The sequence below is a fragment of the Oryctolagus cuniculus genome, chromosome 21 (genome assembly GCF_051225735.1).
Source record: "Oryctolagus cuniculus isolate XC-2025 breed Fujian yellow rabbit chromosome 21, ASM5122573v1, whole genome shotgun sequence".
Lineage (NCBI taxonomy): Eukaryota > Metazoa > Chordata > Mammalia > Lagomorpha > Leporidae > Oryctolagus > Oryctolagus cuniculus.
The window spans coordinates 9,869,931-9,895,405 of record NC_142887.1 but is presented as its reverse complement, the minus strand read 5'-3'; the positions used below and the strand labels follow the sequence as shown (position 1 = coordinate 9,895,405).

The following is a 25,475-nucleotide window of genomic DNA, read 5'->3' as shown; positions in this document are numbered from 1 at the left end:
TGCGGTGCGCGTGCCCGCCTAAACCCCTCCGCCGCGGCCTCCGGAACCCTGTTGCCGAAGCACGGTTTCCGCCCGGCCGCTGCGCCGCCGGAAGCGGAAGTGCTCGCTGGCTGGGTCCGCAGGTGTTACGGCGGCGGCGGCGGCGGCGGCGGGGCCTGGAGCCATGGAGCACGTGACGGAGGGCTCCTGGGAGTCGCTGCCGGTGCAGCTGCACCCGCGCGTGCTGGGCGCGCTGCAGGAGCTGGGGTTCCCGTACATGACGCCGGTGCAGGTGAGGTCCGTTAGGGAACGAAGTCGGGAGTAAGCCACTTCGGCCGCTGGCGGGTGTCCTGGAAGTGTGTGCAGGCGTGGGATGGGTCAGGTGCGGTGCTTGGGCCGCCCCAGGAGTTGTCATTTAGCTGAGGCCTGACAGCTGCCTGCGGGTGAGCCGGGGAGATGCGGATGCCCTGGGCTGGCTCGCATGAGCTCCGGGCTCGTGCGTGGTGTAAGACGTGCACGCCAAAGGCCGGATCGTGCAGGGTCTGTGGGGACATGGACTTGATTCTCAGCGCAGGGATGCCGTGGAAGAGCAGAAGGGGTGTGGTGTGCAGAGGACGGGCTTTCCGGTGAGCGAGGCAGCAGGCCGCTGGCGGTGAGATGGCGGTGGCTTGGAGATGGGTGGCAGAGTGCGATCCAGAAGTCAGGTTAGGGTAGCGTTAGGTTTGCGGAGGGACCGGGTGTGGGGGTTTATGAAAGAGGAATCTGGATGACCCGAGGTTTTGTTTTTAGTAGCTGGGTGGACGGTGTTAACCACGCGCTGATGCGGAAGGCTGAGAGGGATTCCGGGTATCAGATCGGAGTTGAGGTGTCGGGCAGATTCCACAAGAAAGGCGGGGTGGGAGCAGGTGGTGGGAGTGCCGTGCCTCGGGTGGACCCAGTGTCCGTGCCTCGGGTGGGCCCAGTGTCTCCATGTGTCTCCGTGTCTTGGGTGGACCCAGTGTCTCCGTGTGTCTCCGTGCCTCGGGTGGACCCAGTGTCTCCGTGTGTCTGTGGACCCAGTGTCTCTGTGTGTCTCTGTGCCTCGTGTGGACCCAGTGTCTCCGTGTGTCTCCGTGCCTTGGGTGGACCCAGTGTCTGCCTGCAGAGCTCACCCTGGAGCTGTTCCCACACACAGAGCCGTTGGCCACTTGACATACGCTTAGTCCAAACTGAGAGGTGCTCTGTCTGTCAGGACACTGAATTTTGAACACTTGCTATGAAACATCAATGGAAAATATCTTGTTAATTATTGAATACTGACTAAAAGCTAAAGTGATGATATTTTGGACATATTGGGTTAAATAAGGTATACTATTTTTTTTTTTTTTTGATAGGCAGAGTGGATAGTGAGAGAGAGAGACAGAGAGAAAGGTCTTCCTTTTGCTGTTGGTTCACCCTCCAATGGCCAGCGCACTGTGCTGTTCTGAAGCCAGGAGCCAGGTGCTTTTCCTGGTCTCCCATGGGGTGCAGGGCCCAAGCACTTGGGCCATCCTCCACTGCACTCCCTGGCCACAGCAGAGAGCTGGCCTGGAAGAGGGGCAACCGGGACAGAATCCGGCGCCCCAACCGGGACTAGAACCCCGGGTGCCGGTGCCGCAGGCGGAAGATTAGCCTAGTGAGCCATGGTGCTGGCCATAAATAAGGTATACTATTGAAACTTCTTTCACCGTTTCTTCTTACTCTTCTCGTGACTCCTAGAGAACTTAAAGCCGTGTGTGTGGTTCACATTATATTCCTGTTGGACAGCACTGATCCAGAGCAGGGGCCTCGGTTTCGGCCTTGATGGTGTCTTGTCTGGAAAATTCTTTGTTGCGGGGCTGTGCCGAGCACTCTGGTGTTCGCGGCATTCCTCGAATCCGCCTGCCCGAAGCCCGCGGCAGGTCCCTGCTCCCTGGGCTTGGACAACCAAAAGTGTCTCCAGATGTTGCCAGGTTTTCCTTGGGGAGGAGCCGGGGAGCGGGGAGGGCAGAGATGTCGAGGCTGAGACCCACTTGTGTGGAGGCCGTGGGAACCTGTGACAGTGCTGTGCTGCATTTGTGCAGGCTCTGGGGACCCGACGTGGGGTCCTAGTGGGAGCAGCCTGGAGGCCAAGGCCTGGATCTGCTTCTGGTTTAGCTACTTTGGTTGTTGAAACCAGAGCCCCCGGCTGCTCGTACCGTGTGGAGCCCTCCACGTTAGTTAACATGAAAGGGTTTATTTGAGTCGTTGCACCTGGTTTCAGAGCTGGACGAGACCTTGAACCACGGGGTCTGCAACCCCTTCCTGATCTGAGGAGGAAAAGTAGGGGGCGGGGCTGGAACCCAGGACTCTTGGCACACTCTGCGTGCTCACACTGCTGGCATGCCTGCTGTGTCCCCTCCGCCCTGTCTGCTTCCTCTGAGTCCCCTTGTGGTGGGGTCCACTGTAGCCTTTTTTTTTTTTTTTTTTTTTTAAGATTTATATTTATTTGAAAGAGTTAGACAGAGACAGAGAGAGGAGAGAGATCATCTGTCTGCTGGTTCACTCCCCAAATGGCCGTAGTGGCCAGGACTGGGCTAGGTCAAAGCCCGGAGCCAGGAGCTTTCTCTGGGTCTCCCACATGGGTGCAGGGGCCCAAGCCCTTGGGCCGTCCTCCGGTGCGTTAGCAGGGAGCTGGATCCGACGTGGAGCAGCCGGGACTCAAGCTAGCGCCCATACGAAATGCCAGGTTAACCTGCTGCGCCGCAGTGCCAGCCCCTCCACCGCGACCCTTACTGTCCAGGGTGTAAGGGGCTGGGCCTCCCCACGCAGCCCGGGGTGTCCTTATTGCCCAGGTGTAAGGGGCTGGGCCTCCCACGCAGCCCGGGGTGTCCTTACTGCCCAGGTGTAAGGGGCTGGGCCTCCCACGCAGCCCGGGGTGTCCTTACTGCCCAGGTGTAAGGGGCTGGGCCTCCCACGCAGCCCGGGGTGTCCAGTTACTGCCCAGGGTGTAAGGGGCTGGGCCTCCCACGCAGCCCGGGGTGTCCTACTGCCCAGGTGTAAGGGGCTGGGCCTCCCACGCAGCCCGGGGTGTCCTACTGCCCAGGTGTAAGGGGCTGGGCCTCCCCACGCAGCCCGGGGTGTCCTTACTGCCCAGGTGTAAGGGGCTGGGCCTCCCCACGCAGCCCGGGGTGTCCTACTGCCCAGGGTGAAGGGGCTGGGCCTCCCACGCAGCCCGGGGTGTCCTACTGCCCAGGTGTAAGGGGCTGGGCCTCCCACGCAGCCTGGGGTGTCCAGTTACTGCCCAGGTGTAAGGGGCTGGGCCTCCCACGCAGCCCGGGGTGTCCTACTGCCCAGGTGTAAGGGGCTGGGCCTCCCACGCAGCCCGGGGTGTCCTTACTGCCCAGGTGTAAGGGGCTGGGCCTCCCACGCAGCCCGGGGGTCCTTTAACCAGCGCTTTGTTCTCTCTCTAGTCCGCCACCATCCCTCTGTTCATGAGGAACAAAGACGTGGCTGCGGAAGCGGTGAGTACCCGGCACGGAGGCGGCCTGCTCGCGTGGCGTCCTCAGCTGAGCGCGAGACAAACCACAGCTCCGCCTCCCTCCGCAGGTCACGGGCAGCGGCAAAACCCTCGCTTTTGTCATCCCCATCCTGGAAATTCTCCTGCGAAGGGAAGAGAAGCTAAAGAAGAGCGAGGTGAGCGTCAGGTGAGGGAGCCGCGGGCCGAGCGAGGGGCGGGTCTAGAACCCGGAGCGGCAGCGCCCAGCTGCGGCTCGGGACTGGCCGAGTGTGCGGGCTGCCGTGCGGATCAGTCACGCAGTCACGCCGCCCGCAGAGCTGGCTCGCCTCGGGCGCTTGGACGCCCCGTGGTGTGTGCAGGGCCGGGCTTTCAGGGTTTCGAGCCGAATTGGTGATGTTGCTGTGGGCCCCCAGTGTGGTGCCAGCATGCCCTCTAGCTTGTGACAGCGTGTGCTGTGCACAGGACACCTGTCAGGCAGCCTCGTTCAGGCACGGTTAGAGTGCTGCCGGGAGTGAGCTGGATGTGGACGCGCCGGAGACGTGTGAGCGTGTTAAGTGTGGAGTCTCGAAGGCTACGTGTTCATGGGTTGGTGGAGCCGGGCTGCGGTGCGTGGCTCACATCTGGCCCACACGGTGTTCTCGGGGAGCACCCGTGCCCTGATGTAAGGGCTGACCCGTGCTGTGACCCCGCTGCTGAGAAAGTACAGGAAGTGCTGTCCTCTCTGGAACTTCCCTCTGTGGGGTGGAGGGCGGGGGCCTGTGTGACGTTGCCGAGAGCCCTGTGCACTGACAGACCCTCCCCTCGCGTGGGCAGGTGGGCGCCATCGTCATCACCCCTACGCGCGAGCTGGCCATTCAGATCGACGAGGTGCTCTCGCATTTCACCAGGCACTTCCCGCAGCTCAGGTAAACCCCGCGCACGCACGCACACACGCACTCACGCACGCTCGCACGCTCGCATGCACGCTCGCCCTCCCCGGGAGCGTGGCTGCTGCTGTGCGCACGTGCTCAGAGACCCGCTTACTGTTCAGCCAGATTCTTTGGATCGGAGGCCGGAATCCTGGAGAAGATGTCGAGAGGTTTAAGAAGCAAGGGTAAGCTCACTTCCGTCTGTCCGTTCTTTGCTTGCCCATGGCACTGAACCCAAGAGGAAGCGGTGTGTGTTGTGGGCCTGACTGAGCGCCTGTCCAGCAGCCTCTTCCGCAGAAGAGGTGTGTTCTCCAGGCCGGCTCGCTGACTGCTCCCGTGAGGCCCTGACGAACGCGGCTCGGGAGAACGGTGGAGATGATGTGGGCTTGGGGCTGTGGGGAGCTGGCCAGGAGGTGCCCCTCACTCACGTCCAGCTCAAAGGACCAGCCCAGGATTGCCAGGTTTTGAATTTTTAACATGGAAGATAAAATTCCACATTTGTACTTTTCTTTCCTTTTTAAAAAGATTTATTTATATGCAAGGCAGAGTAACAGAGAGAGAGGGAGAGCCAGATCTTTTATCTGCTGGCTCACTCTCTAACTGCCCACAGCAGCCAGGGCCGGGCCAGGCTGAAGCCAGGAGCCAGGAGCCCCATCCTGGTTTCCGACAAGGGTGGTTGGGCCCAAGCACTTGGGCAGTCTTGTGCTGCCTTCCCAGGCGTGTAAGCCGGATCGGAAGCAGAGCAGCTGGGACCTGAGCCCGCACTCTGCGAAGGGATCCTGGATGTATCCCACATGGAGGCTTGGCGCCTGCGCCACAGCGCCTGCTTTCCCGCTCGTGGCCTCCTTCTGTTCCCTGGGCCTTAGGGGACTTGGGGAAAGTGGCCCTTCCTGAAACCCGGTACTCACGGAACTCCCATGATGCAGAGGTGCTAAGGGCGACCCTCTTCCCCTAGCGGGAACATCGTCGTGGCAACGCCGGGCCGCCTGGAGGACATGTTCCGGAGGAAGGCTGAGGGCCTGGACCTGGCCAGCTGTGTGAAAGCCCTGGACGTCCTGGTGCTGGACGAGGCCGACCGACTTCTGGACATGGGCTTTGAGGCCAGGTGCGCCTCCGGGGGCTTTGGGGCGGGCGCAGGTGCCGTAGGAAGGAGGGTGGATGGATTCCTGTGGCCTCGGGGTCGCGCGTTTATCACCCGTGTGTGCTGGAAATCGTCCGCGAGCTCGACCTTCGGAACTCTGCCGCCCAGTTTGATTCGTTTCTGATCTTCCCTCGTGGTCTTTAAGTCTCTTTATTTTTATTTTTTGGTGTTTTTTTAGTGAACAGCTTCATTGGGATGTAATTCATATACCATCTCATTCGTTCATTTAAGCCTACAGTACAGTGATTTTTCATCTCAAAAGGTTTATTTATTTTTATTTATTTATTTATTTTATTTTTGACAGGCAGAGTGGACAGTGAGAGAGAGAGACAGAGAGAAAGGTCTTCCTTTGCCGTTGGTTCACCTTCTAATGGCCGCCGCGGCCAGCGCACTGCGCCGATCCAAAGCCAGGAGCCAGGTGCTTCTCCTGGTCTCCCATGGGGTGCAGGGCCCAAGCACCTGGGCCATCCTCCACTGCACTCCCGGGCCACAGCAGAGAGCTGGCCTGGAAGAGGGGCAACCGGGACAGAATCCGGCGCCCCGACCGGGACTAGAACCCGGTGTGCCGGCGCCACAAGGCGGAGGATTAGCCTAGTGAGCCGCGGCGCTGGCCTTCAGAAGGTTTAATTTCAGAGTCTTTTATGATCATTACACAGCCGTAACTATGTTCTTACGTTGGATAATTGAAAGTGTAAAGAAGCACGAATGACCATAATCCTTCTTAAGTCACACGCGCTGTAGGTACTGGGCGGCTCCCCGCAGTCTTGTTAAGCCCCGTGTGGCACAGCGGCCCTGTGTGTTGACGTGCTGGCGAGCGAGGCTGAGTGAGCCCTTTTGCAGCATAAACACCATCCTGGAGTTCCTGCCGAAGCAGAGGAGGACGGGTCTCTTTTCCGCCACGCAGACGCAGGAGGTGGAGAACCTGGTGAGGGCCGGCCTGCGCAACCCCGTCCGCATCTCGGTGAAGGAGAAGGGCGTGGCGGCCAGCAGCACGCAGAAGACGCCGTCCCGCCTGGAGAACTCCTACATGGTGAGCATGTGCAGCTCCGCCGGCCCGCCGCTCAGGGCTGTGGTCGCTGTCCCGGGATTTGCCTGCTGTTTCCCAGGATAGCAAATCAGAGACCTTGTGGCACCTTTCACATGCATTTGGGGACAGAATGAGGACAGATGGTCTGGGTGGCCCTCCTTGTGGCCTGAGTGACTAAGTCCACTGGGCATAGGGTTTGTGTTTTTATTTTAAAGATTTATTTTTATTTATTTATTTGCAAGAGTTACACAGAGAGAGAAGGAGAGGCACAGAGAGAGAGAGAGATCCTCCATCTGCTGGTTCACTCCCCAAGTGGCTGCAATGGCCAGAGCTGCACCCATCTGAGACCAGGAGCCAGGAGCTTCTTCCAGGTCTCCCAGGCGGGTGCAGGGGCCCAGGGACTTGGGCCCTCTTCCACTGCTTTCCCAGGCCATAGCAGAGAGCTGGATCGGAAGTGGAGCAGCCAGGACTTGAATTGGTGCCCGTATGGGATGCTGGCACTGCAGACAGTGGCTTTACCCACTACACCACAGCGCCAGTCCCAGCATAGTGTGTTTTTTAAAGAAAGGTATTTATTTATGAATTGGAGAGACAGAGGGTGCCCCCAGCTGCTGGTTCACTCCCCTGATGCCTACAGTGGCTGGGTCTGGGCTGAGGCCAAAGCAGGGAGCTGGGAACACATTCCGTGTCTTCCACATGGGTATCAGGAATGCAACCTGCTGCCTCGCAGGGTTGTCTTAGCAGGAAGCTGGAGTCAGGACTGGAGCTGGGCATTGAACTTGGGCATTCTGATGTGGGATGCAGGTTTGCAAACACCTGGCCCTGCTTCTGTGTGTGTGTGTGTGTGTGTGTGTGTTTTAAAGATTGATGTATTTGAAAGACTGCAAGGAGGGCGAGGCAGAGGTAGAGAGAGAGATCTTCCATCTGCTGATTCCCTTCCCAAATGGCTGTAACAGCCAGGGCTGGGCCAGGCTGAAGCCAGGAGCCAGGAGTTTCTTCCGAGCCTCCCATATGGATGCAGGGACCCAAGCACTTGGGCCATCTGCTGCTGCTTTCCTGGGTGCATTAGCAGGGAGCTGGATTGGGAGTGAAGCAGCCTGGACTTGAACCAGTGCCCACGTGGGTTGCTGACGGTGGCGGCCTTACTGTGCCACAGTGCTGGCCCCTGTTTATGTGTTTTAAGCACATTGTCCACTGCCCGTCCATGCCTGGGTGGGTGCAGGCACAGTTGCACACGGTGGTCTGGGCCACACAAGAGCCTGTGTCAGCAGGGCGGCTAGATGTGAAGGAGAGCGGAGTCAGAAGCCGAGTCTGAAGGAGACTGTCAGGCGGGGGCGTTCCACCTGCGCCCTCGTGTCCTGCGTGGTTTTTTTTTTTTTTTTTTTTTTTTTTTTGACAGGTAGAGTGGACAGTGAGAGAGAGACAGACAGAAAGGTCTTCCTTTGCCGTTGGTTCACCCCCAGAATGGCCGCCGAGGCCAGTGTGCTGGGGCCGGCGCACTGCGCTGATCCGAAGGCAGGAGCCAGGTGCTTCTCCTGGTCTCCCATGCGGGTGCAGGGCGCAAGCACTTGGGCCATCCTCCACTGCACTCCCAGGCCACAGCAGAGAGCTGGACAGGAAGAGGGGCAACTGGGACAGAATCCGGTGCCCCGACCGGGACTAGAACCTGTTGTGCTGGCGCCGCAAGCGGAGGATTAGCCTAGTGAGCCGTGGCGCCGGCCCGTGTCCTGCGTGTTTGACCGTGTCTGGAGGACCTCGCTGCGGTGTTCGGGAGTTTGTCCCAAGCATTGGGCGGGCCTCGGGGGGTAGGCTGTTCAGTGACCGGGCCACCTCATCCCTTTCCCCCTTCGATGGATGGGCCATGGGGCATCTGAGGGCGGGGCAGTGGGGAGGCAGCACCATCTAGGAGTTCAGAGCATCCCAGGCCAGGGGCACTGCTCACAGGGCCCAGCAGAACATTCCGGGCACGGGGCTTTTCTTTAGGGCCAGAGGGGGGCTCCGCAAGCCCTGAGCATGGCTGCTGCTCGTGGAGAGGGGAGCCCAGTCTCCCCTGGCTGCCGTGGACGCGGGCGTGGGCGCGGCTGCTGTCCCGTCCCTGGCACGGCCAGGCAGATTGAAGATAGAGTGAGCCTTCGAGTTTGTGCCTCAGAAGCCGCCCCTCGTGCACATGCCTGCGTGTTGCTGAGTGTTCTTCAGCCTCTTCGGAGCAGGAGCTGGGGGTGGGGGCCAGGGCAAGCCTGCCTGGAGGGACACAGCCTGCCTGGGGGCCAGGGCAAGCCTGCCTGGGGGGCACAGCCTGCCTGGGGGCCAGGGCAAGCCTGCCTGGGGGGCACAGCCTGCCTGGGGGCCAGGGCAAGCCTGCCTGGGGGGCACAGCCTGCCTGGGGGACACAGCCTGCCTGGGAGGGCACAGCCTGCCTGGGGGACACAGCCTGCCTGGGGGGGGCACAGCCTGCCTGGGGGACACAGCCTGCCTGGGGGGGACACAGCCTGCCTGGGGGGGCACAGCCTGCCTGGGGGACACAGCCTGCCTGGGGGGGGCACAGCCTGCCTGGGGGACACAGCCTGCCTGGGGGGGCACAGCCTGCCTGGGGGGGACACAGCCTGCCTGGGGGGGCACAGCCTGCCTGGGGGGGACACAGCCTGCCTGGGGGGGCACAGCCTGCCTGGGGCGGGACACAGCCTGCCTGGGGGGCACAGCCTGCCTGGGGGACACAGCCTGCCTGGGGGACACAGCCTGCCTGCCTGGGGGGGCACAGCCTGCCTGGGGGACACAGCCTGCCTGCCTGGGGGGGCACAGCCTGCCTGGGGCGGGACACAGCCTGCCTGGGGGACACAGCCTGCCTGCCTGGGGGGGCACAGCCTGCCTGGGGGGCACAGCCTGCCTTTGGCCCTTAATGAACGGGGTGAACTTGCAGGCCCCACTGGAGAGCATCGGTGCACACCCACGGAAGGTGTTTGGGGCGGTTCGTAGTTCCCAGGCGGTGCCGATGCTGCTGCTGCACACTGTTGTGTGGTCGCAGTCCTGCTCTGCCCGTTTGCATTCACCCACGTGAACGTGTAGACACATGAGTTCATGGAAAGGAATTTGAGACTGGGAGTGGTGGCAAAAATCAGGGGGATGCACTCAGGTGACTCGAATTGGGGCTGGAATGGAGCACCTGGTGCATTGAGAGAGACTGTGGAGACCGTCCCTGAGACGCCCCGAGACCCCCCGAGACCCCCTGTACCTGTGCAGGAGAGACTGGAGAGCCCTGCAGGACTCTCCATGTAGCTGTGCTCACCCCTGCGGCCTGGTGCCTGCGCGTGTGCCGGGGCAGTGTGCTCACCCCTGCAGCCTGGTGCCTGCGCGTGTGCCGGGGCAGTGTGCTCACCCCTGCAGCCTGGTGCCTGCGCGTGTGCCGGGGCAGTGTGCTCACCCCTGCGGCCTGGTGCCTGGCGTGTGCCGGGGCAGTGTGTTCACCCCTCCGGCCTGGTGCCTGCGCGTGTGCCGGGGCAGTGTGCTCACCCCTCCGGCCTGGTGCCTGCGCGTGTGCCGGGGCAGTGTGCTCACCCCTCCGGCCTGGTGCCTGTGTGTGTGCCGGGGCAGTGGGCTCACCCCTCCGGCCTGGTGCCTGTGTGTGTGCCGGGGCAGTGTGCTCACCCCTGTGGCCTGGTGCCTGTGTGTGTGCTGGGGCAGTGTGCTCACCCCTCCGGCCTGGTGCCTGCGTGTGTGCCGGGGCAGTGTGCTCACCCCTGTGGCCTGGTGCCTGCGTGTGTGCCGGGGCAGTGTGCTCACCCCTGTGGCCTGGTGCCTGTGTGTGTGCTGGGGCAGTGTGCTCACCCCTGTGGCCTGGTGCCTGCGTGTGTGCCGGGGCAGTGTGCTCACCCCTGTGGCCTGGTGCCTGTGTGTGTGCCAGGGCAGTGTGTTCACCCCTCCGGCCTGGTGCCTGCGTGTGTGCTGGGGCAGTGGATGACATCATTGCGTAGTTACGTCACTGTGTGACTGAGATGAGCATCGTGGCAGCGCCCTGTGGGCTCCATGCTGGGTGCCCTGACGCTCCTGAGCCCAGTCTGTCCGTTCACAGAGGACTCAGATCCCTGAGATTCATGGCTGAGGCTGAAAATAGCTGAGGAGTCACCGTTGCCAGTGTTTTCTCTCACTGGTTTTCCTTCTCTGCAGGTGTGTAAGGCGGATGAGAAATTTAATCAGCTGGTGCATTTTCTTCGCAATCATAAGCAGGAAAAACATCTCGTCTTCTTCAGGTGACACTCTAGGCCCTGGGCAGGGGGGTGGGGGTTCAGGCCCCTCTCCCCCAGCTAAAGTGCAGGTGCACTGGCCCTCGGGTTTGGGATCCGTCAGGACAGGGCTGTGGGGGGGCCTTCGGCTGCATGTAACTGAGAGCCCAGCTTCCTGGCTCCAATGGGAGGGGTCGCCTTTCTCCTGCAGAAAGCAGTCCAGAAGTAGCCATGTCCGACGCTGGCTTAAGGCCTCTGCACGGTCAGGGCTAATGTTCCTGGGACCTCCTTGGTCTTCGCTCCCCTGTGTCACCCTCTGTCACATGCTGGTGCAGGTGGAAAGGCCGGGAGGGGCAGTGGTGGCCAAGCTGAAGGCTGTCTCGGGCAGCCTCCCGTGGAGACGGGAGCAGGGCACGCTTCAGTAGAGGGCAGCTGGCCAACAGCCCCGGAAGACGGGGGCAGTGAGCCCTCGAGAGCTTCGCGGGCTCAGTGGAAGGGCGCAGTCCTGGGGGATGACCCCTCTCAGCCCCTTTTGTCCTTGAATGGCAGTCAGAAGGCTGACATCTCTTGGGGTGGTGTTGTGGCACAGTGGGTTAGGCTGCCATTTGGGACACCCGTAGCCCACACTGGAGTGCTGGTTTGAGTGCTGGCTGCTTGTTTCTGATCCGGCTTCCTGCCGCTGCATCCCGACAGGCAGCAGATGACGGCTGAAGTGTTGAGGCCCTGCCACTCACATCGGAGACTCAGGTGGAGCTCTGGGCTCCTGGCTTTGGCCTGGCCAGCCCTGACATTTGCAGACATTTGGGGAGTGAGCCAGCACAGGGGAGATACATCTCTCTGTCTTTCAAGGAGATGAAAGAATATAAATTAAGACGATCTGGGCGAGAGGCTGTGGTTGGCCATCTGTGGGCCGTGTGCTGAGCCCCAGGCAGCTGGGGTGCTCTGAGATCTCGGGCCCTCGTGCCGGGGAGATTCCCTCGCTGGACCAGCTTTTGGCAGTGGGAGTACAGCCTTGTGGCTTTAACACCTGTTTAATGGATTCTGCCAATAGATTGGCCTTTCGTTGGCGGAGAGGGTCTCGGATCTGGAGCTGAGCCGCGGCTGTTACTTGGAGCCGTTCCCTCCCTGTTCTCCCAGAGAGGATCAGGACTCAGTCGGCCGTCCGCGTCTGTGCTCACGGCCGCCTGCCCCAGCTTAGGACGACCAGCGTGGCCCGCGCCGCTCAGCCTGTGTCCCCTCTCGCAGCACCTGCGCCTGCGTCGAGTACTACGGGAAGGCCCTGGAGGCCCTGGTGAGGGGCGTGCAGATCCTGTGCATTCACGGCAAGATGAAGCACAAGCGCAATAAGATCTTCATGGAGTTCCGCAGCCTGCCGAGGTGCGCCGGCCGCACGGGGGGAGGGTCGGCTTCCGCGCGCCGCCCCGCTCGCTCCCAGCCCCTCTGCCCCGGCCGCCGCCCCGCTCGCTCCCAGCCCCTCTGCCCCGGCCGCCGCCCCGCTCGCTCCCAGCCCCTCTGCCCCGGCCGCTGCCCCTGCCCCTGCCCCTGCACGCGTTGTTTTCTCACCTGGACCTTCTCCGCGTTCCCGGTTTCCACATCTCCACAGCCGCTCCGCCCTTCTCTGGCCTCAGCCCCACCAGAATCTGGGGTCCACAGAGACTGAAACCGGGTGTTTTGCTCACACGCCTGGCCCTGGGGAGGACAGAGGGGCAGGGGGAGCAGCCGGGAACCCGCGGTCCCGAGTCTCACTGGTCTCCGTGTGTGGACATACTTTTCTGCCGTCTCCTCCCTGGGCAGCACAGGGCAGAGGGGCACCTTCCGTGCTGCCCCTGTCCTTGTTTTCTGAGGCAAAGAATGAGACCACCCATTTAGTTTTTCACATGGAAATACACATTTAGAAACCCTTTCTCTGCCCCTCCTCACAGTTTTCATTGGGAATTTGTAAAGGATTGGGGATTCTTAGGGGAAAAAAACATCAAATTATCATCCATGAGCATCCGCTTGTGAACAGCTCCAGAGCCGCGTGTGGGTGTGGGTGAGGTCGGTGCAGACTGGTGAGCGAGACGCGGCCTGCTCGCTCACCGTGCCGTGTGCCTGCCGTGTTCTCTTCCAGTGGGATCCTGGTGTGCACGGACGTGATGGCCCGCGGAATAGACATTCCCGAAGTGAACTGGGTTTTGCAGTACGACCCGCCCAGCAGTGCGAGGTACAGTGTGGTGGGATGCTGCCCTCTGTCCTGGAATTGAGCCTCATGGAACAAGAATCCTGAGTGTGAGAAATGTACTCCGAGGTTCACCAGAACAGTGTTTATTTATTTTTATTATCTTTTATTTACTTGAAAGGCAGAGTTGGAGAGAGAGGAGAGCCAGAGACAAATTGGCCATCTGCTGGTTCACTCCCCAGATGGCCATAAAAGCCAGGGCTGGGCCATGCCAAAGCCAGGAGCTTCTTCCAGGGTTCCCACGCAGGTGCAGGGGCCCAAGGACTTGGGCCATCCTTTGCTGCTTTCCCAGGCACATTAGGAGGGAGCTGGATTGGGAGTGAAGCAGCCGGGACTTGAACTTGCGCCCATACGGGATGCCAGCCCTGCAGGTGGAGGTTTAACCTGTGACATCACAGCACTGGCCCCTACAGAACCGTCTCTCGCCTCACAGAGACACAGCCTGTGGCATGTCATTAGTGACACATTGCAGCAGTTACAGAAATGTTTAAATGAAAAAATTTCCGCCCATGAAAATATATTTTCCCCACAGAAACAAAATCCACAACACATGCTCCCAAACACGGGAAGTGGCTACTTCAGAGATTAGACTTTGTTTATTCTTTGTATTTTACATTGTTCCCAGATTTCTCACTGGGACCATGTCCTGCCTGTATGGCCCAAGAAAGACAGGAAAGTAGTTGGAGCAGAGGTGAGGTGTCTCTGGGAGTGTGTGCAAGGCCCCCTAGTGGCAGCCCTCCATCTCCCACCCTGGTCAGCAGCCGTGTCAGCCCTGAGCTGTGGGGTTGGAGCTGCATGCTGTCGCCCCACACTGCTGCCACCCCGCGCTCACCGTCACCCCGCGCTCCTGCCCCTCCCGCAGTGCGTTCGTGCATCGCTGTGGTCGCACCGCACGCATCGGCCACGGCGGCAGCGCTCTGGTGTTCCTCCTGCCCATGGAAGAGGCCTATGTCAATTTCCTAGCAATTAACCAAAAAGTAAGTTTTCATTCATTTTATTTATCTGAAAGGTAGACATGGACCTCCCTTCTGCTGGTTCTCTTCACGCCAGGCTGAAACCAGGAGTTGGGGGTTCAGCCCAAGTGATGCGGACCAGACCACTTGGGCGGTCGCATGCCACTTCCCAGGGGGCACCGGGACGCTGGAGTGAGGCAGAGCTCGGATGCCAACCCTGGCCTGCAGTCGGGGATAAGGGTGTCCAAGCTGCATCAAATGCCCAACCCAGCTGTCTGTTTAGGATGTCAGGGAGAGGCTGCAGACTCATGCGGGCTGGGCTGGTCCTGCCAGGGACCCCGGCTGGCTTCATGTCTGTGGAGGTGCCGGCCTTCTTGGGGCCCGGGCCAGGGTCCCAACTTAGGACTGCCGACCTAGGGTTACCATCCTTTGCTACCACGTCAGAATTATCACATGGACTCTGTTTCAATAATCTTTAAGAACAGTTTTTGAACCAAGTGATATACTTGGGTGGGATCGGCTTTAGGCCTGTGAGTGGGGAGCCCCCGGGCTGGCTGAGGTGATGCTGGCGTGGGAAGCTGAGCCCGTGGTCTCTGTGCAGTGTCCCCTGCAGGAGATGAAACTCCAGAGGAACCCAGCGGACCTGCTGCCCAAGCTCAGGTCCATGGCCCTGGCCGACAGAGCTGTGTTTGAAAAGGGCATGAGAGCCTTTGTGTCCTACATCCAGGCCTACGCGAAACACGAGTGCAACCTCATCTTCAGGTTAAAGGGTGAGCTGGGCCTGGCCGTGCCGCGTCGTCGGAGCTGTGTGACAGTCTTGGGGTCAAGCCGCGCTCTCGCAGCGCTGTTAGGCGCCTGTCAGGGTCACTGCCTCCAGGCGTTTCAAAGGGCGACTTCCTGGGCTTTGAGCAGACGCCGTCCACCAGTGCCCAGCTGCCGAGTCTTCCTTCCACCCTGTACACGTGCAGCTGTCCTTGTGTTCAGAGAGTGACTCCACTAGGTCCTGTGGTTAGGAGCGGTACTGTCGGGAACCTGCCCTGCGTGGGTGGGCTAATGCTGCTCTTTGTTCAATCAGATCTCGATTTTGCCAGCCTTGCTCGCGGCTTTGCCCTGCTGAGGATGCCCAAGATGCCGGAACTGAGAGGGAAGCACTTCCCAGACTTCGTGCCTGTGGACGTTGACACGGACACGATCCCATTTAAAGATAAAACGAGAGAGAAGCAGAGGCAGAAACGACTGGAACAACAAAGGACAGAGAAAAGCGACAATGAAGGGAGAAGAAAATTCATAAAAAATAAAGCTTGGTCCAAGCAGAAGGCCAAAAGGGAGAAGAAGAAAAAAATGAGTGAAAAAAGGAAAAGGCAAGAGGTACAGTTGGCCACTTTATCCCTTGTTTAAGTTTCCATAGCTTAGCATTCCGAACAGATTGTATGGTGTGATGGTGACAAACTGCTGGTTTCACGTGGGTATGGCTGGAGAAATTCAGGGGTTTGTGGCTTCTCCTGCATTTAGGGCTCCGATATCGAAGAGGAGGACATGGAGGAGCTCCTTAATGACACACGGCTCTTGAAGAAGTTAAAGAAGGGCAAGATCACCGAGGAGGAATTCGAGAAGGGGGTGTTGACAAGCGGGAAAAGGCCGAGCGCGGCGGCGGACGTCGGGGGCTCTGACGTGGAAGACGCCTGCTGATGCCCAGTCCCTGGTGAGCATAAGACCAGGGCCGGCTGGCGAGCAGGGCTGAGGGCCTGCCTCAGTCAGACACGGGGGGACTGCACGCTTGTCTGGGTTTTACTGAAATCCCAGCAGCCCTGGAGGCGGGTGTCACAGAAGGAAGTTTGACAGGGAGTGAACACAGGCGTCAGCGCTGGCCTTGGTCGCTGTCTGTCCCTGGATTTCACACTGCAGTCTGCTTTATGCAGCTCCTTAGCACGGTCAGGCGCCCGACCGCCCTGGGCCCCTGCGCCTACGCGTACTGCCCTTGGAGCCCTGCGCCTACGTGACCGCCCTGGGCCCCTGCGCCTACGCGTACTGCCCTTGGAGCCCTGCCTGCAGCTCCTCATAGCGGGCGAGTGTGCTGGGCTTTTGCTGTTTTAAGAATCACCCCCAGGCAAGTATCAGAAAAGCGGAGGAATCGGGTCCTATTCTGGGGAGGGCGTTTTGAATTTCACGCCTCCTGTTGAATAAACCATGCCTTTCTGATTGGCGTTTCTGTCGTTGTGGAGCGCCAGGCAGAGCTCCTATGCCAATTCGCTGCCCTAAAGCCTGCAACAGCTCGGGCTGGGCCAGGCCAAAGCCAGCAGCCCCAGAACACAATCCAGGTCCCCGAGGGTGGCAGGAACCCCGTCATTTGAACTGTCATCAGTGACTCCCCGTGTCTGCATCAGCAGGAAGCTGGAGCTGGAACCCAGGAACTGAGGTGGGGCACGCGAGTGTATTAACCACCAGGCCAGCGCCCGGCCTGGCTGTGGGCGTGCTGCCGTGTCTGACCAGAAGGGCCGGCCTGCCTTACTGATGCACACATCAACATCGTGATCCTAGTTTATTTGAAAAGATGCCGAACCTGTTCCCAGGCAGGATGTTTAGGACCCAGACACATGTAAAGGAAGTCACCATCTCACAGAGGCAGAATGTGAGGTTGCAGTGTCGGGGAAGGTGTCTCCGTGTGTGCCAGGCTGTGCGGGCTACGAGCGCCCGTGCTGTTTCTCCCTCCCCCTCAGTGGTCTCCCGTGGGGCGGGAGCCAGTGCAGGGATGCGGCACTCGGCCCTGTTCACCGCCTGAGCCAGAGGCACACTCGGCTCGTGTTCTTCACCTTCCTGCAAGGCGCCGTGTGACAGGCGTCCCGGTCACGCCGTGGAGGCCTGCGCTGCTTTCGGCAAACTGTTTGTTGAGCTGCTGAAAACCTAGGATGAGCTTCTGGAGACCACAAGCACAGTCTGGGTTGAGGGCCGTGAATGCATTGCGAGGCGAGTAAAAAAGACCCCAAGATTTCAGACTTGAAGTTTCCAGTGGTCCGTCAATGTTCATTAAAACAGTGCAGTTCTGGCTGGCTCGCCGGGGGCGTCGGCAGACAGGGGCCTGCGTTACAGATACAGCTTGATGAGCTCATCGCTGACCGCGGAGGGCGTCAGCACACCCAGGTCCGTGAACAGCAGGGTGATCAAGGACGGGGCGGTGTAGTCGACCCATGGGTGCTCCTCTTTGAGGTCCTGCCCGGTCTCTACGGACTTGAGCAGAGTGTCTGCCTTGTACTGCGGGGATAAGAGCACGCGTTAGTGGGAGGCCTTGCGCCAGCTCGGGCGTGCTGCTACCTCAGACAGCTCTGGCAGCGTGTGGCCAGGAGGGGGCCAGTGCTTGCCACGTGCCAGGCCCTGTGGACAGCCGGAGTCCCCAGCTCCTGTCAGATGACAGACAGGAAGCAAGCCAAGTGACAGTGAAAGCACTTGCCCCTGGTCACAGGTTTGCGGGGGTGGGGGGGGAGCTGAGTGGATTCCAAAGCTGGGACCCCGGCTGCCAGCCTCCTGGCTCCTCTCCTCACACTCCACTGGCTATGTGGGCAGGGGGCTGCAGACTGAAATTCTGGGGACAAACATGGAGTGCAAGTTTTAGGACCCCCGACTGATGCTGGAGAGAACGGCAGTGGCAGGTGAATGTCTAACCGGAACGCTGGTGGCACTAGTTCTTCCAAGGGTTAGGCCGAGTCTCCCATGCCCCCTCTTGCCTTAAACTTATCCGGCACGTCCTGCTGGTTGAGCGGGAAGAGCCGCACAAACTTGAAGCTTTCTGCGACCACGTAAAAGGGCTTGTTCTGTGCCTTGGCGCACACAGCCATCTGGTTGGTTCCAATCTGGGAAGACAGGGCGAAGGGGAGCTCCTAGAGCAACTCTGACGTGGAACCCGCAGCAAGGGCACAGGGCTTGGAACCAGAGGGCCTTTCACAGAGGTCCCAGAGTCAGAGGTCCCTCCGCACCCGAGAAGACGCCCAGCATCACTCGACCTGAGGGCCCTGAGGGAAATGGACCTCCGCGCGTCAATGAGACACCAGCCAGGGCTTTGGCTCGGATCCACCATGTTCACAGGGGCAGGACGCAGAAACAGCCCAAACAGCCCAAGCTCTGGGATGCACACACAGCGCGCCCCCCACTTCAGTGCCACACATCACGTGGTACTGCGTAGACATGCAGGCTGCTTACGGATCAGTTAAAAAGGGAACAGTGAGGGCCAGACACGTGCCCCGTGCCTACACCTCGGCAACACCGTGCCCAGCCACAGCAGCCGCGCTCACAGGTAGCAGAAAGCAGAGTGGAGGCGACCAGGGCCTTCAGGGAGGCTGAAAGGCTGGTAGGTGTTTAATCGCGACGGACTGCGTGAGGAAAGAATGGAAAGTTCTGGAAACAGACAAGGACAGTCAGCGAGGCTGTGAATGTACTCAGAGCTGCTGAGCCGCACTTATTATGTGGCAGATCTGTTCATGTATCGACCACAAATGAGAATAAACTGCAGACCGACGTTTCCCAGATAAGCAATGCAGAGAAGATGAATTATGCTGAGGTCAGCGCCCCATTAAAATAACAAAACTGCCAACCCCAACTCTAATTAAGACTCGTTTCGTGTAAATACAAATTATGCTGTGTAAATATAAATTACCCCATCTTAATTTATGCACATCAATCTCCAAGGAAAATTAGAACAAAATTTGATTGAGCGGTGCAGTGGCTTATGGGATCTCACAGGGCGGCCCTGGCGTGGAGAGGCACACAGCACTGTCAGCGCCCAGGTCAGCGGGGAGAGGGGCGGCCCCTACCTTGTTAATGATGCCTCCGTTTTCTACAACTCCTTCAGCACCAACTATGACGAGGTCCACTTTCTCCATGATATAGCTAAAGGAACGGGAACAGCAGTGCTGTTGACGCTGGGCCCTCTGGGAAGATCCGTATTCCCTTTCAGTACGGAAGGCGCCAGCCACGATGACCTTTTATCAAAAGAGCACTCGAGCCCGGCACTGTAGCAGAGGCACGCGGCGACCTCAGCCAGGCGCGTGCGTGGCTCAGAGGGGTTTGGCTGCCTCCAGGTATACTGAGAGTGTTCCTGACTTCCTTCACCGCCCACCTTGGGCGCTTGCCTCCCACGAACCATCACTGCTGTTCTAACACCCACAATCCAAGGGACGCGTGACGCTGGTCTCGGGAGAGAAGCTGCTTGGTGAGCTGAGTGCCCAGCACGCTGCTGCCCCTTCCCCCCAGGGGAGCCCAGCCTGCACGGAGGCTGCCCCAGCACCCAGGACATGACAGCCCAGCCTGCCCACGGCTGGCCCCGGGAGCAGCTGAGCCTTGGCTGGAGAGCCCCGATGACCTTGACCGCTGACCCACCCGGCCTTTGGACCTGGCTCTTTGAGTGCACTGACCCCCCTGCCCGTGGCACACGGCTCAGCAGGTGACACCCCACAGCCCATCTTCCACCCACACTGTCCAGACCTTGTAATGCCTTGCTTGTTAGGGCAGCTCTTAATTAAGAGGCGGGACGCTGCCCAGGGCGGTTTTATGACTGCCTCAAACCTTCACCCTGGGGGGGGCAGGGGCTGGTGGTGCTTACCCGACAGCAGCGTCCAGCACCACGGTGACGGGGACGTTGAGGTGGCAGAGGGCTTTGGCCATTTTCTTACTGAAGATGACATTTTGAGAACGTTAGATAAAGTGACGTCCCTGAGTCACTGAAGCTGGGCACTGACAAGCCGTGTCGGTGGAAACTCAGTTATATGGACTGTGGTGCGGATTCCAAGGCTTGCACTTGGGCTCCTTTAGGAAAGAACTGAAAGCAGTCGGACGGAAGAGGGAGGAGGGGGAGAGTCTCCCATCCTAGAGGCCTGCAGCAGCTGGGCTGGGGCAGGCAAAGCTGGGAGCCGGGAATGCCATCGGTCTCCCACGAGGTTGGCAGGGGCCCAAGTGTTTGGGCCATCTCCTGCTGCCTCCCAGCTGCACTGGCAGGGAGCTGGACTGGAGGCAGGGCCGACACAGCACAGGAGTGGCTTTCTCACGTGGCAGCTTAGCCTGCTGCGCCACGACACCCAGCCTGAGAGCTGGGGTCAATGGGGTTCTCTAGGAAGCAGTATGTCAGGAGAACTACACTCTCAGGGACTCTGGGTAAGACAAGGAAACTAAAAGAAAAAAAGACATGTTTTGCTTTATCTTCCATATAGAGATGGAGATGTCAATTACCTATTCCTTGATAAGCACTTTTTAAAAATTTTTATTTATTTGAAAGAGTTACAGAGAGGTAGAGACATAGAGGTTTTCCATCCACTGGTTCACTCCCCAAATGGCCACAACGCCTGGGGCTGACCCAATCCAAAGCTAGGAAACCCACTGGGGTGCAGGGGCCCGAGGACTTGGGCCATCCTCTGCTACTGTCCCAGGCACATTAGCAGGGAGCTGGATTGGAAGTGGAGCAGCCAGATCTTGAACCAGTGCCATTCGAGATGCCAGCACTCCAGGCTGGGACTTTAACCAGCTATGCCATAGCGCCGACCATGATAAAAATTTTCCAATGAAACAATCTCTCGGGTCAAGCATCTTGGCCCAGTGGGTTAAGTTGCCACCTAGTGTGCTGTTATGCCATGTGAGAGCCAATTCAAGCCTCAGCTGCTCCAATTCCCATCCAGTCCTTGCTAATGTGCCTGGGAAGGCAGTGGAAGATACCCAAGTACTTAGGCACCACCACCCACGCTGAGAGGCGACAATGGAGTTCCTGGCCCCTGGCTTTGGCCTGGCCCAGCCCTGGCTGTCTTGGCCATTTGGGGAGTAAACCAGCAGATGTCTCTGTCTCCTCTATCTCTGGAAATCTGCTTTTCAAACAAATCTTGCTAAAAACAAACAAAAATAAACAATTTTGTACTATGGCTTATTGCAGATTCCTGGTGAACCAAAGGCAAGGCTGTGTGGGGGGTGCATGCTGTGTCCGTGCTGTGGCTACGGTGGGTGCTGGGCAGGCTGCATGGGGCGTGCTCTGTGCCTGCGGGTCTGTGGTGGGTGCTGGGCAGGCTGTGCGGGGGTGTGCGGGCCTGCTCTGTGCCTGCAGGTCTGTGGTGGGTGCTGGGCAGGCTGTGCAGGGGTGTGCGGGCCTGCTCTGTGCCTGTGGGTCTGCGGTAGGTGCTGGGCAGGCTGTGCAGGGGTGTGTGGGGTGTGCTCTGTCCTGGCGTGGCTGGTGGGCAGGCTGTGTGGGGGTGTGGGGCGTGCTCTGTCCTTGCGTGGCTGGTGGGCAGGCTGTGCGGGGGTGTGGGGCGTGCTCTGTCCTGGCGTGGCTGCGCAGGGAGTACTTGCCCGGACAAGTCCGGCTGCGACTCTGTGATGTAGACACTGAAGCGCTTCTTGGCCGCCACGGCTGCCTCCAGGACCCTCAGGACCACCCTGGAGTAGGCGTGCGTCAGTATCCTCTGTGGGCAGAGAGGAAGTTGGTCAGACGGCCACTCGCGGGGTCCCCCGCCACCTGCACGGTGCCGCGTGTTCCCGGCGCCCAGGCTGCTGTCTCCTCACGGACCAAGGGTACTCAGAACGGAGCCCTGTCGTGTGCTGAGTTTCGATGCTGAGAGCGGTGCTGGCAGGGGACTGCAGTGTGGGTCTCCCCTCCCCTGGCAGGTGCAGGGGGGACCCCCACTGAGGTCCTCGTGAGCCTCAGAGGCCTGGCTGCCTGTGTTCTGGGCTGTGACCTGTGCACTGGGGCCTGCAGGCACCAGGCAGGGCACCCATCCAGGCAGGCCCGCAGCAAGGCAGACAGGCCACGGGCCTGGGCGCCACAGCTCCTGCTAGTGCCACGTGCTCTGACCACTGCCAGGCGTGTGATTTGGAGAGAAGCTGAAGGTTCACGACTTCCATGCTGGCTAACTAAGTTTAAAACCTTCCATGGGTGCAATCCGCAGAATCGGCAGGACCACCGGCTAGGCAGAGCCCAGGGGCTGTAACGCACAGGGGTGGACACGGCTCCAGCTCCTTTCAGGGCCTCACGCCAGAGCCTGGTAGAACTGCAGGTTCCCAGGCCCTGCCCCAGAGCCTCCTGAATCAATCTGGACTGAGCCAGGACCCCCACATTCCAACTCGTGCGGCTCTCCTCTACGTGCAGTCTGAATCGGTGCCCAGTAGGGATGCAGGTGCAGTGGGACGTGTGTGCAGCACGCCGCCCTGGAGCAGGGGCCCACAGAAGCCCAGCGGAACGCAGTGTGGCGCCACGGCCTGGGCGAGAGGCAGTGCCAGCCTCCCCTCGTTTCTCCTGGCTTCTGTCCTGAACAACACTTCAAAGGTGGGGGCAGGTGATGAAACAGCGCAGCATTTAAGAGCCTGGCTGTGGTTGGACACGCTCGTGGGCCGCGGAGCCGTCTGCTGGCGGGAGGGACGCCACTCAAGGCGATTACCCTGTGCCGGGAGCCTGGCTGAGCGCATTTCCTGTCCCCTCACACAGCCCTGCATCGCTGTGACAGCGTCGCAAACCAAGTCAAGGGGAACACACCGTCCTCGGGCAGACGCCAGCAGGAACACGTGCTGAGAGCTGCTCTGGGACTTAATTCAGGGCAGTCTGCTGCTCCCTAACCAGGGAGCCACCCCTGGTAAAGCACCTCATTAAGTCGGGACCGGCCCTTGCTGTCCCCTCTGCCCTCCGCCTGTTCCAGTGACACCGACGACGTGTGCATCCACAAGCACTGGCTGTGTGCCAGGCACGCTGCCGCAGATCAAACGGCCGTGCAGAGAGGTGGAGCGACTCGTGCGAGGCTGCGCAGCGGGAGAGGTGGGGCTGGGAGTCTGACTTCGAGCGCCTGCTGCTCCTCACCACGGGGCGGGCACCTACTCACCGCCCCATCTTTGATGAAAGTGTGGCACAGGTCTGCAATTTTATTTCGCGACAGAGAAATTCTCCTGAGAAAAAGCTCTCCCCGCTCAATCATGATCTTCTTACACTTGGAATAATCCTGGGAGGGAAGGCACACATGAGGGGGCAGACCAGGTCAGCGAGAACATCTGCAGCAGCAGACAGACGGCGGGGCGGGGGAGGGCGGGGCCGGGCAGGCAGGGCGGGGTGGGGCCAGGCTGGACAGGCAGGGCCGGGCAGGGCTGGGCTGGACAGGCCGGGCTGGGCCGGGCTGGACGGGCAGGGCAGGGTAGGGCAGGGCTGGGCAGGGCAGGGCTGGACAGGCCGGGCAGGGTGGGCCGGGCAGGGCAGGGTGGGCAGGGCCTACCGAGTACTCTAGGGAGGTGAGGCTGATGAAGCGGAGGAAGAGCTCCCCGCCGGAGGACACGGCCACGGAGGAGTCCACGCCGCACAGCGTCTCTATGGCGCTGGTGAGATTCGCTCTCAGGCCCTGGATCGTCTCCCCTGAGATGAGCAAAGGCGCGGTGCTCACGTCGGCATCCAGCGCCTTGCTGGGCCATTCGTGCACTCACTCCGGCCAGGCACCGCGTGGAGCCGGGCACACGCCGTGACCCAGGTAGGTGGGCTCTGCCGACGGCGCTCCCTCCCCCGTGGAGGCGGCGACCAGCAAGCACTCTCAGACACACACAAGCCAGTTCCAGGCCGTCACGAGGAGACAAAAGCCGGGCGATGACTAGGAGGGCCACTGAGCGGGGTCGGCCTCTGGGGCGGAGGGCCGTCCACACCGTGACCTGAAGAGGAAGGGCCGAGCCACAGGAGGCCCACCCACCACCGTGCTGAGGCCCCGAGACCACCCCAGACCAGGGGGCTGAGGCCCATGCTGGGGGCAGCGCAGGGGCTGGGACGAGGAAGTGTTTGGAAGTCACTCCAAGCCCAGAGCGCCACGCTGCAGGCTGCCCTAGGACACGTCCCCAGCCAGCCCTGGGATGGAAGGAGGCTTCAGTACTGCTGTGTTGCCGATACGAACGTCACGCCAGGCCCAAGTGCTCACACTGAGAAAGCTGGTGAGCAGACTCACGACGGGCACCGCTCCTGCCCGATGCATCAGTCCCCGAGTGCCCGCAACAGCCAGGGCTGGGCCAGGTGAGGCCGGGAGATGAGAAGGCAACGCAGGCCTCCACGCAGGCGGCAGGGACACCCGTACCAGAGCCAGCGCCTGCTGCCTTCCGGGGTGCACGGTCCCAGGAAGCGGGGACTCGAACCCAGACGCTCCGGCCGTTTTCCTACCCTGCGTCTTCACTGCGAGGCCAGACACCAGCCCCTCCACTGCCGTGACTTAGGCCTCAGGGCTCCCTTGACTTAGGCCTCAGGGCTCCCTTGACTTAAAGGGCTCCCTCTGCACTCGGGATAATTCGAGGGCTGCTGCCAGTGAAAGGGCCGAGCTGAGCTCGGGACTGCGTTACCCTGGGCGGGCGCCCCGCCTCTCTCCCTTGGGCAGCATCCCCAGGGCTGACCTGTGTCTCTCTTCAGGAACTCCAGCAGGGTCCGGATGGCGGCCACCGCCGAGGCCATGTCAGGGTCTCCTCTCATCTGAGACTTGAAGTACTGGATCAGCTCTGGGAAGGGAGAGAGACGGGGCCCACTCAGTTCATCTAGCAGGTGGACGACTACATGACAGCTAGAGACGAAGTAATAATAAAAATCCCTTGTTTTCAGAACAGGGACGGGAGAGCCACGGAGTGGGGTTCAGAAACCCCACGCCCCGACGGTCGTCTTCCTTCCCCTCCTCGGCCCAAGTTCTTTTTTTTTTTTTTTTTTTTTTTTTTTGACAGGCAGAGTGGACAGTGAGAGAGAGAGAGACAGAGAGAAAGGTCTTCCTTTGCTGTTGGTTCACCCTCCAATGGCCGCCGCGCTGCAGCCGGCGCACCGCGCTGATCCGATGGCAGGAGCCAGGTACTTCTCCTAGTCTCCCATGGGGTGCAGGGCCCAAGCACCTGGGCCATCCTCCACTGCACTCCCTGGCCACACACAGAGCTGGCCTGGAAGAGGGGAAACCGGGACAGAATCCGGCGCCCCGACCGGGACTAGAATCCGGGGTGCCAGCGCCGCAAGGCGGAGGATTAGCCTAGTGAGCCGCGGCGCCGGCCCGGCACAAGTTCTGAAAGGACCCCGGACTCGGCCATCGGGCCAGCTTCTCCTGCACCTCTCCTGCCGCCCGCGCGAACCCAGGTCCACTCGGGCGCACGCCGACGCCCGCCCGCTGCGCCCCTGCATTCCTTCCCGACGCCTCGCGCCTCCGCCGAGGGCCGCCGGGGCGGGGGTCGCACTCCCGACACCGCGCCCTCCGTCTCGCGAGGGACTGCCCGGCGACGAAGCGCGCGTGGGCGGGGTCTGCGGGCGTCTCAGGGTCCCGGGGCAGCGAGAGCGGTCTGGTGGGGCCGGCCCCGGCCGAACAGCCCGAGCTCGTACAGGGACCTCTCCCGGAGCCCTGCCCCGGTGTGCGAAGCCGGGACGAACGTCCACGCGGCTCCGCAGCCCTGGCCCGACGCCATTTACCCTTGTTGTCCATGGTGCCCTCCGGACTGTGGAGGCCAAGGGCCCCGGCGCCGCACGCGCTGCCTCGAGCAGGTCCAGCGAGCGAGCCGGCTGCGGGTCGGACGTTGACAGCGTGCGGCGCACCTCCGC

At 60.7% G+C, this 25,475-nt stretch overlaps 2 protein-coding genes across 4 annotated transcripts; one reads left to right on the top strand and one right to left on the bottom strand.

Annotated features, from left to right (window-relative positions):
* Positions 1–48: 48 nt before the first annotated feature.
* On the top strand, positions 49–18,144 carry DDX55 (DEAD-box helicase 55). Of its 3 annotated transcripts, none has more exons than XM_002723340.6 (15): positions 50–271; positions 3,429–3,479; positions 3,565–3,651; positions 4,289–4,380; positions 4,506–4,568; positions 5,339–5,488; positions 6,365–6,554; positions 10,713–10,795; positions 12,014–12,145; positions 12,879–12,971; positions 13,849–13,963; positions 14,541–14,709; positions 15,015–15,307; positions 15,452–15,641; positions 16,324–18,144. In XM_002723340.6, exons 1-14 carry the CDS (start codon positions 164–166, stop codon positions 15,626–15,628), a joined length of 1,803 nt encoding a protein of 600 aa, XP_002723386.1. In that variant the 5' UTR covers positions 50–163; the 3' UTR covers positions 15,629–15,641; positions 16,324–18,144. The 3 variants fall into 3 exon arrangements, 2 of the variants coding, with proteins under 2 accessions (XP_002723386.1, XP_089179130.1); XM_089323004.1 differs by having other exon boundaries at positions 16,327–16,450; XR_016227086.1 differs by lacking the exon at positions 16,324–18,144 and having other exon boundaries at positions 49–271; positions 15,031–15,307; positions 15,452–16,138.
* EIF2B1 (eukaryotic translation initiation factor 2B subunit alpha) lies at positions 16,466–25,467 on the bottom strand. The gene is made up of 9 exons (XM_051828881.3): positions 25,347–25,467; positions 24,305–24,406; positions 23,158–23,294; positions 22,774–22,890; positions 21,250–21,366; positions 19,530–19,594; positions 18,742–18,817; positions 17,659–17,784; positions 16,466–17,188 (listed from the first exon to the last, which is right to left on the bottom strand). Exons 1-9 carry the CDS (start codon positions 25,357–25,359, stop codon positions 17,021–17,023), a joined length of 921 nt encoding a protein of 306 aa, XP_051684841.2. The 5' UTR covers positions 25,360–25,467; the 3' UTR covers positions 16,466–17,020.
* Positions 25,468–25,475: the final 8 nt, after the last annotated feature.

Bases quoted from the DNA above. Each gene is read 5' to 3' on its own strand.
- EIF2B1 (XM_051828881.3), bottom strand. The intron at 22,891-23,157 runs GTAGGCCCTGCC...CTTCCCTCCCAG, and splicing joins TCACCTCCCTAGAGTACTCG to GATTATTCCAAGTGTAAGAA. The intron at 18,818-19,529 runs GTAAGCACCACC...CCGTTCCTTTAG, and splicing joins GTGCTGGACGCTGCTGTCGG to CTATATCATGGAGAAAGTGG.
- DDX55 (XM_002723340.6), top strand. From the start codon at position 164: ATGGAGCACGTGACGGAGGGCTCCTGGGAGTCGCTGCCGGTGCAGCTG. The intron at 12,972-13,848 runs GTACAGTGTGGT...CCCCTCCCGCAG, and splicing joins GACCCGCCCAGCAGTGCGAG to TGCGTTCGTGCATCGCTGTG. The intron at 14,710-15,014 runs GTGAGCTGGGCC...TTGTTCAATCAG, and splicing joins CCTCATCTTCAGGTTAAAGG to ATCTCGATTTTGCCAGCCTT.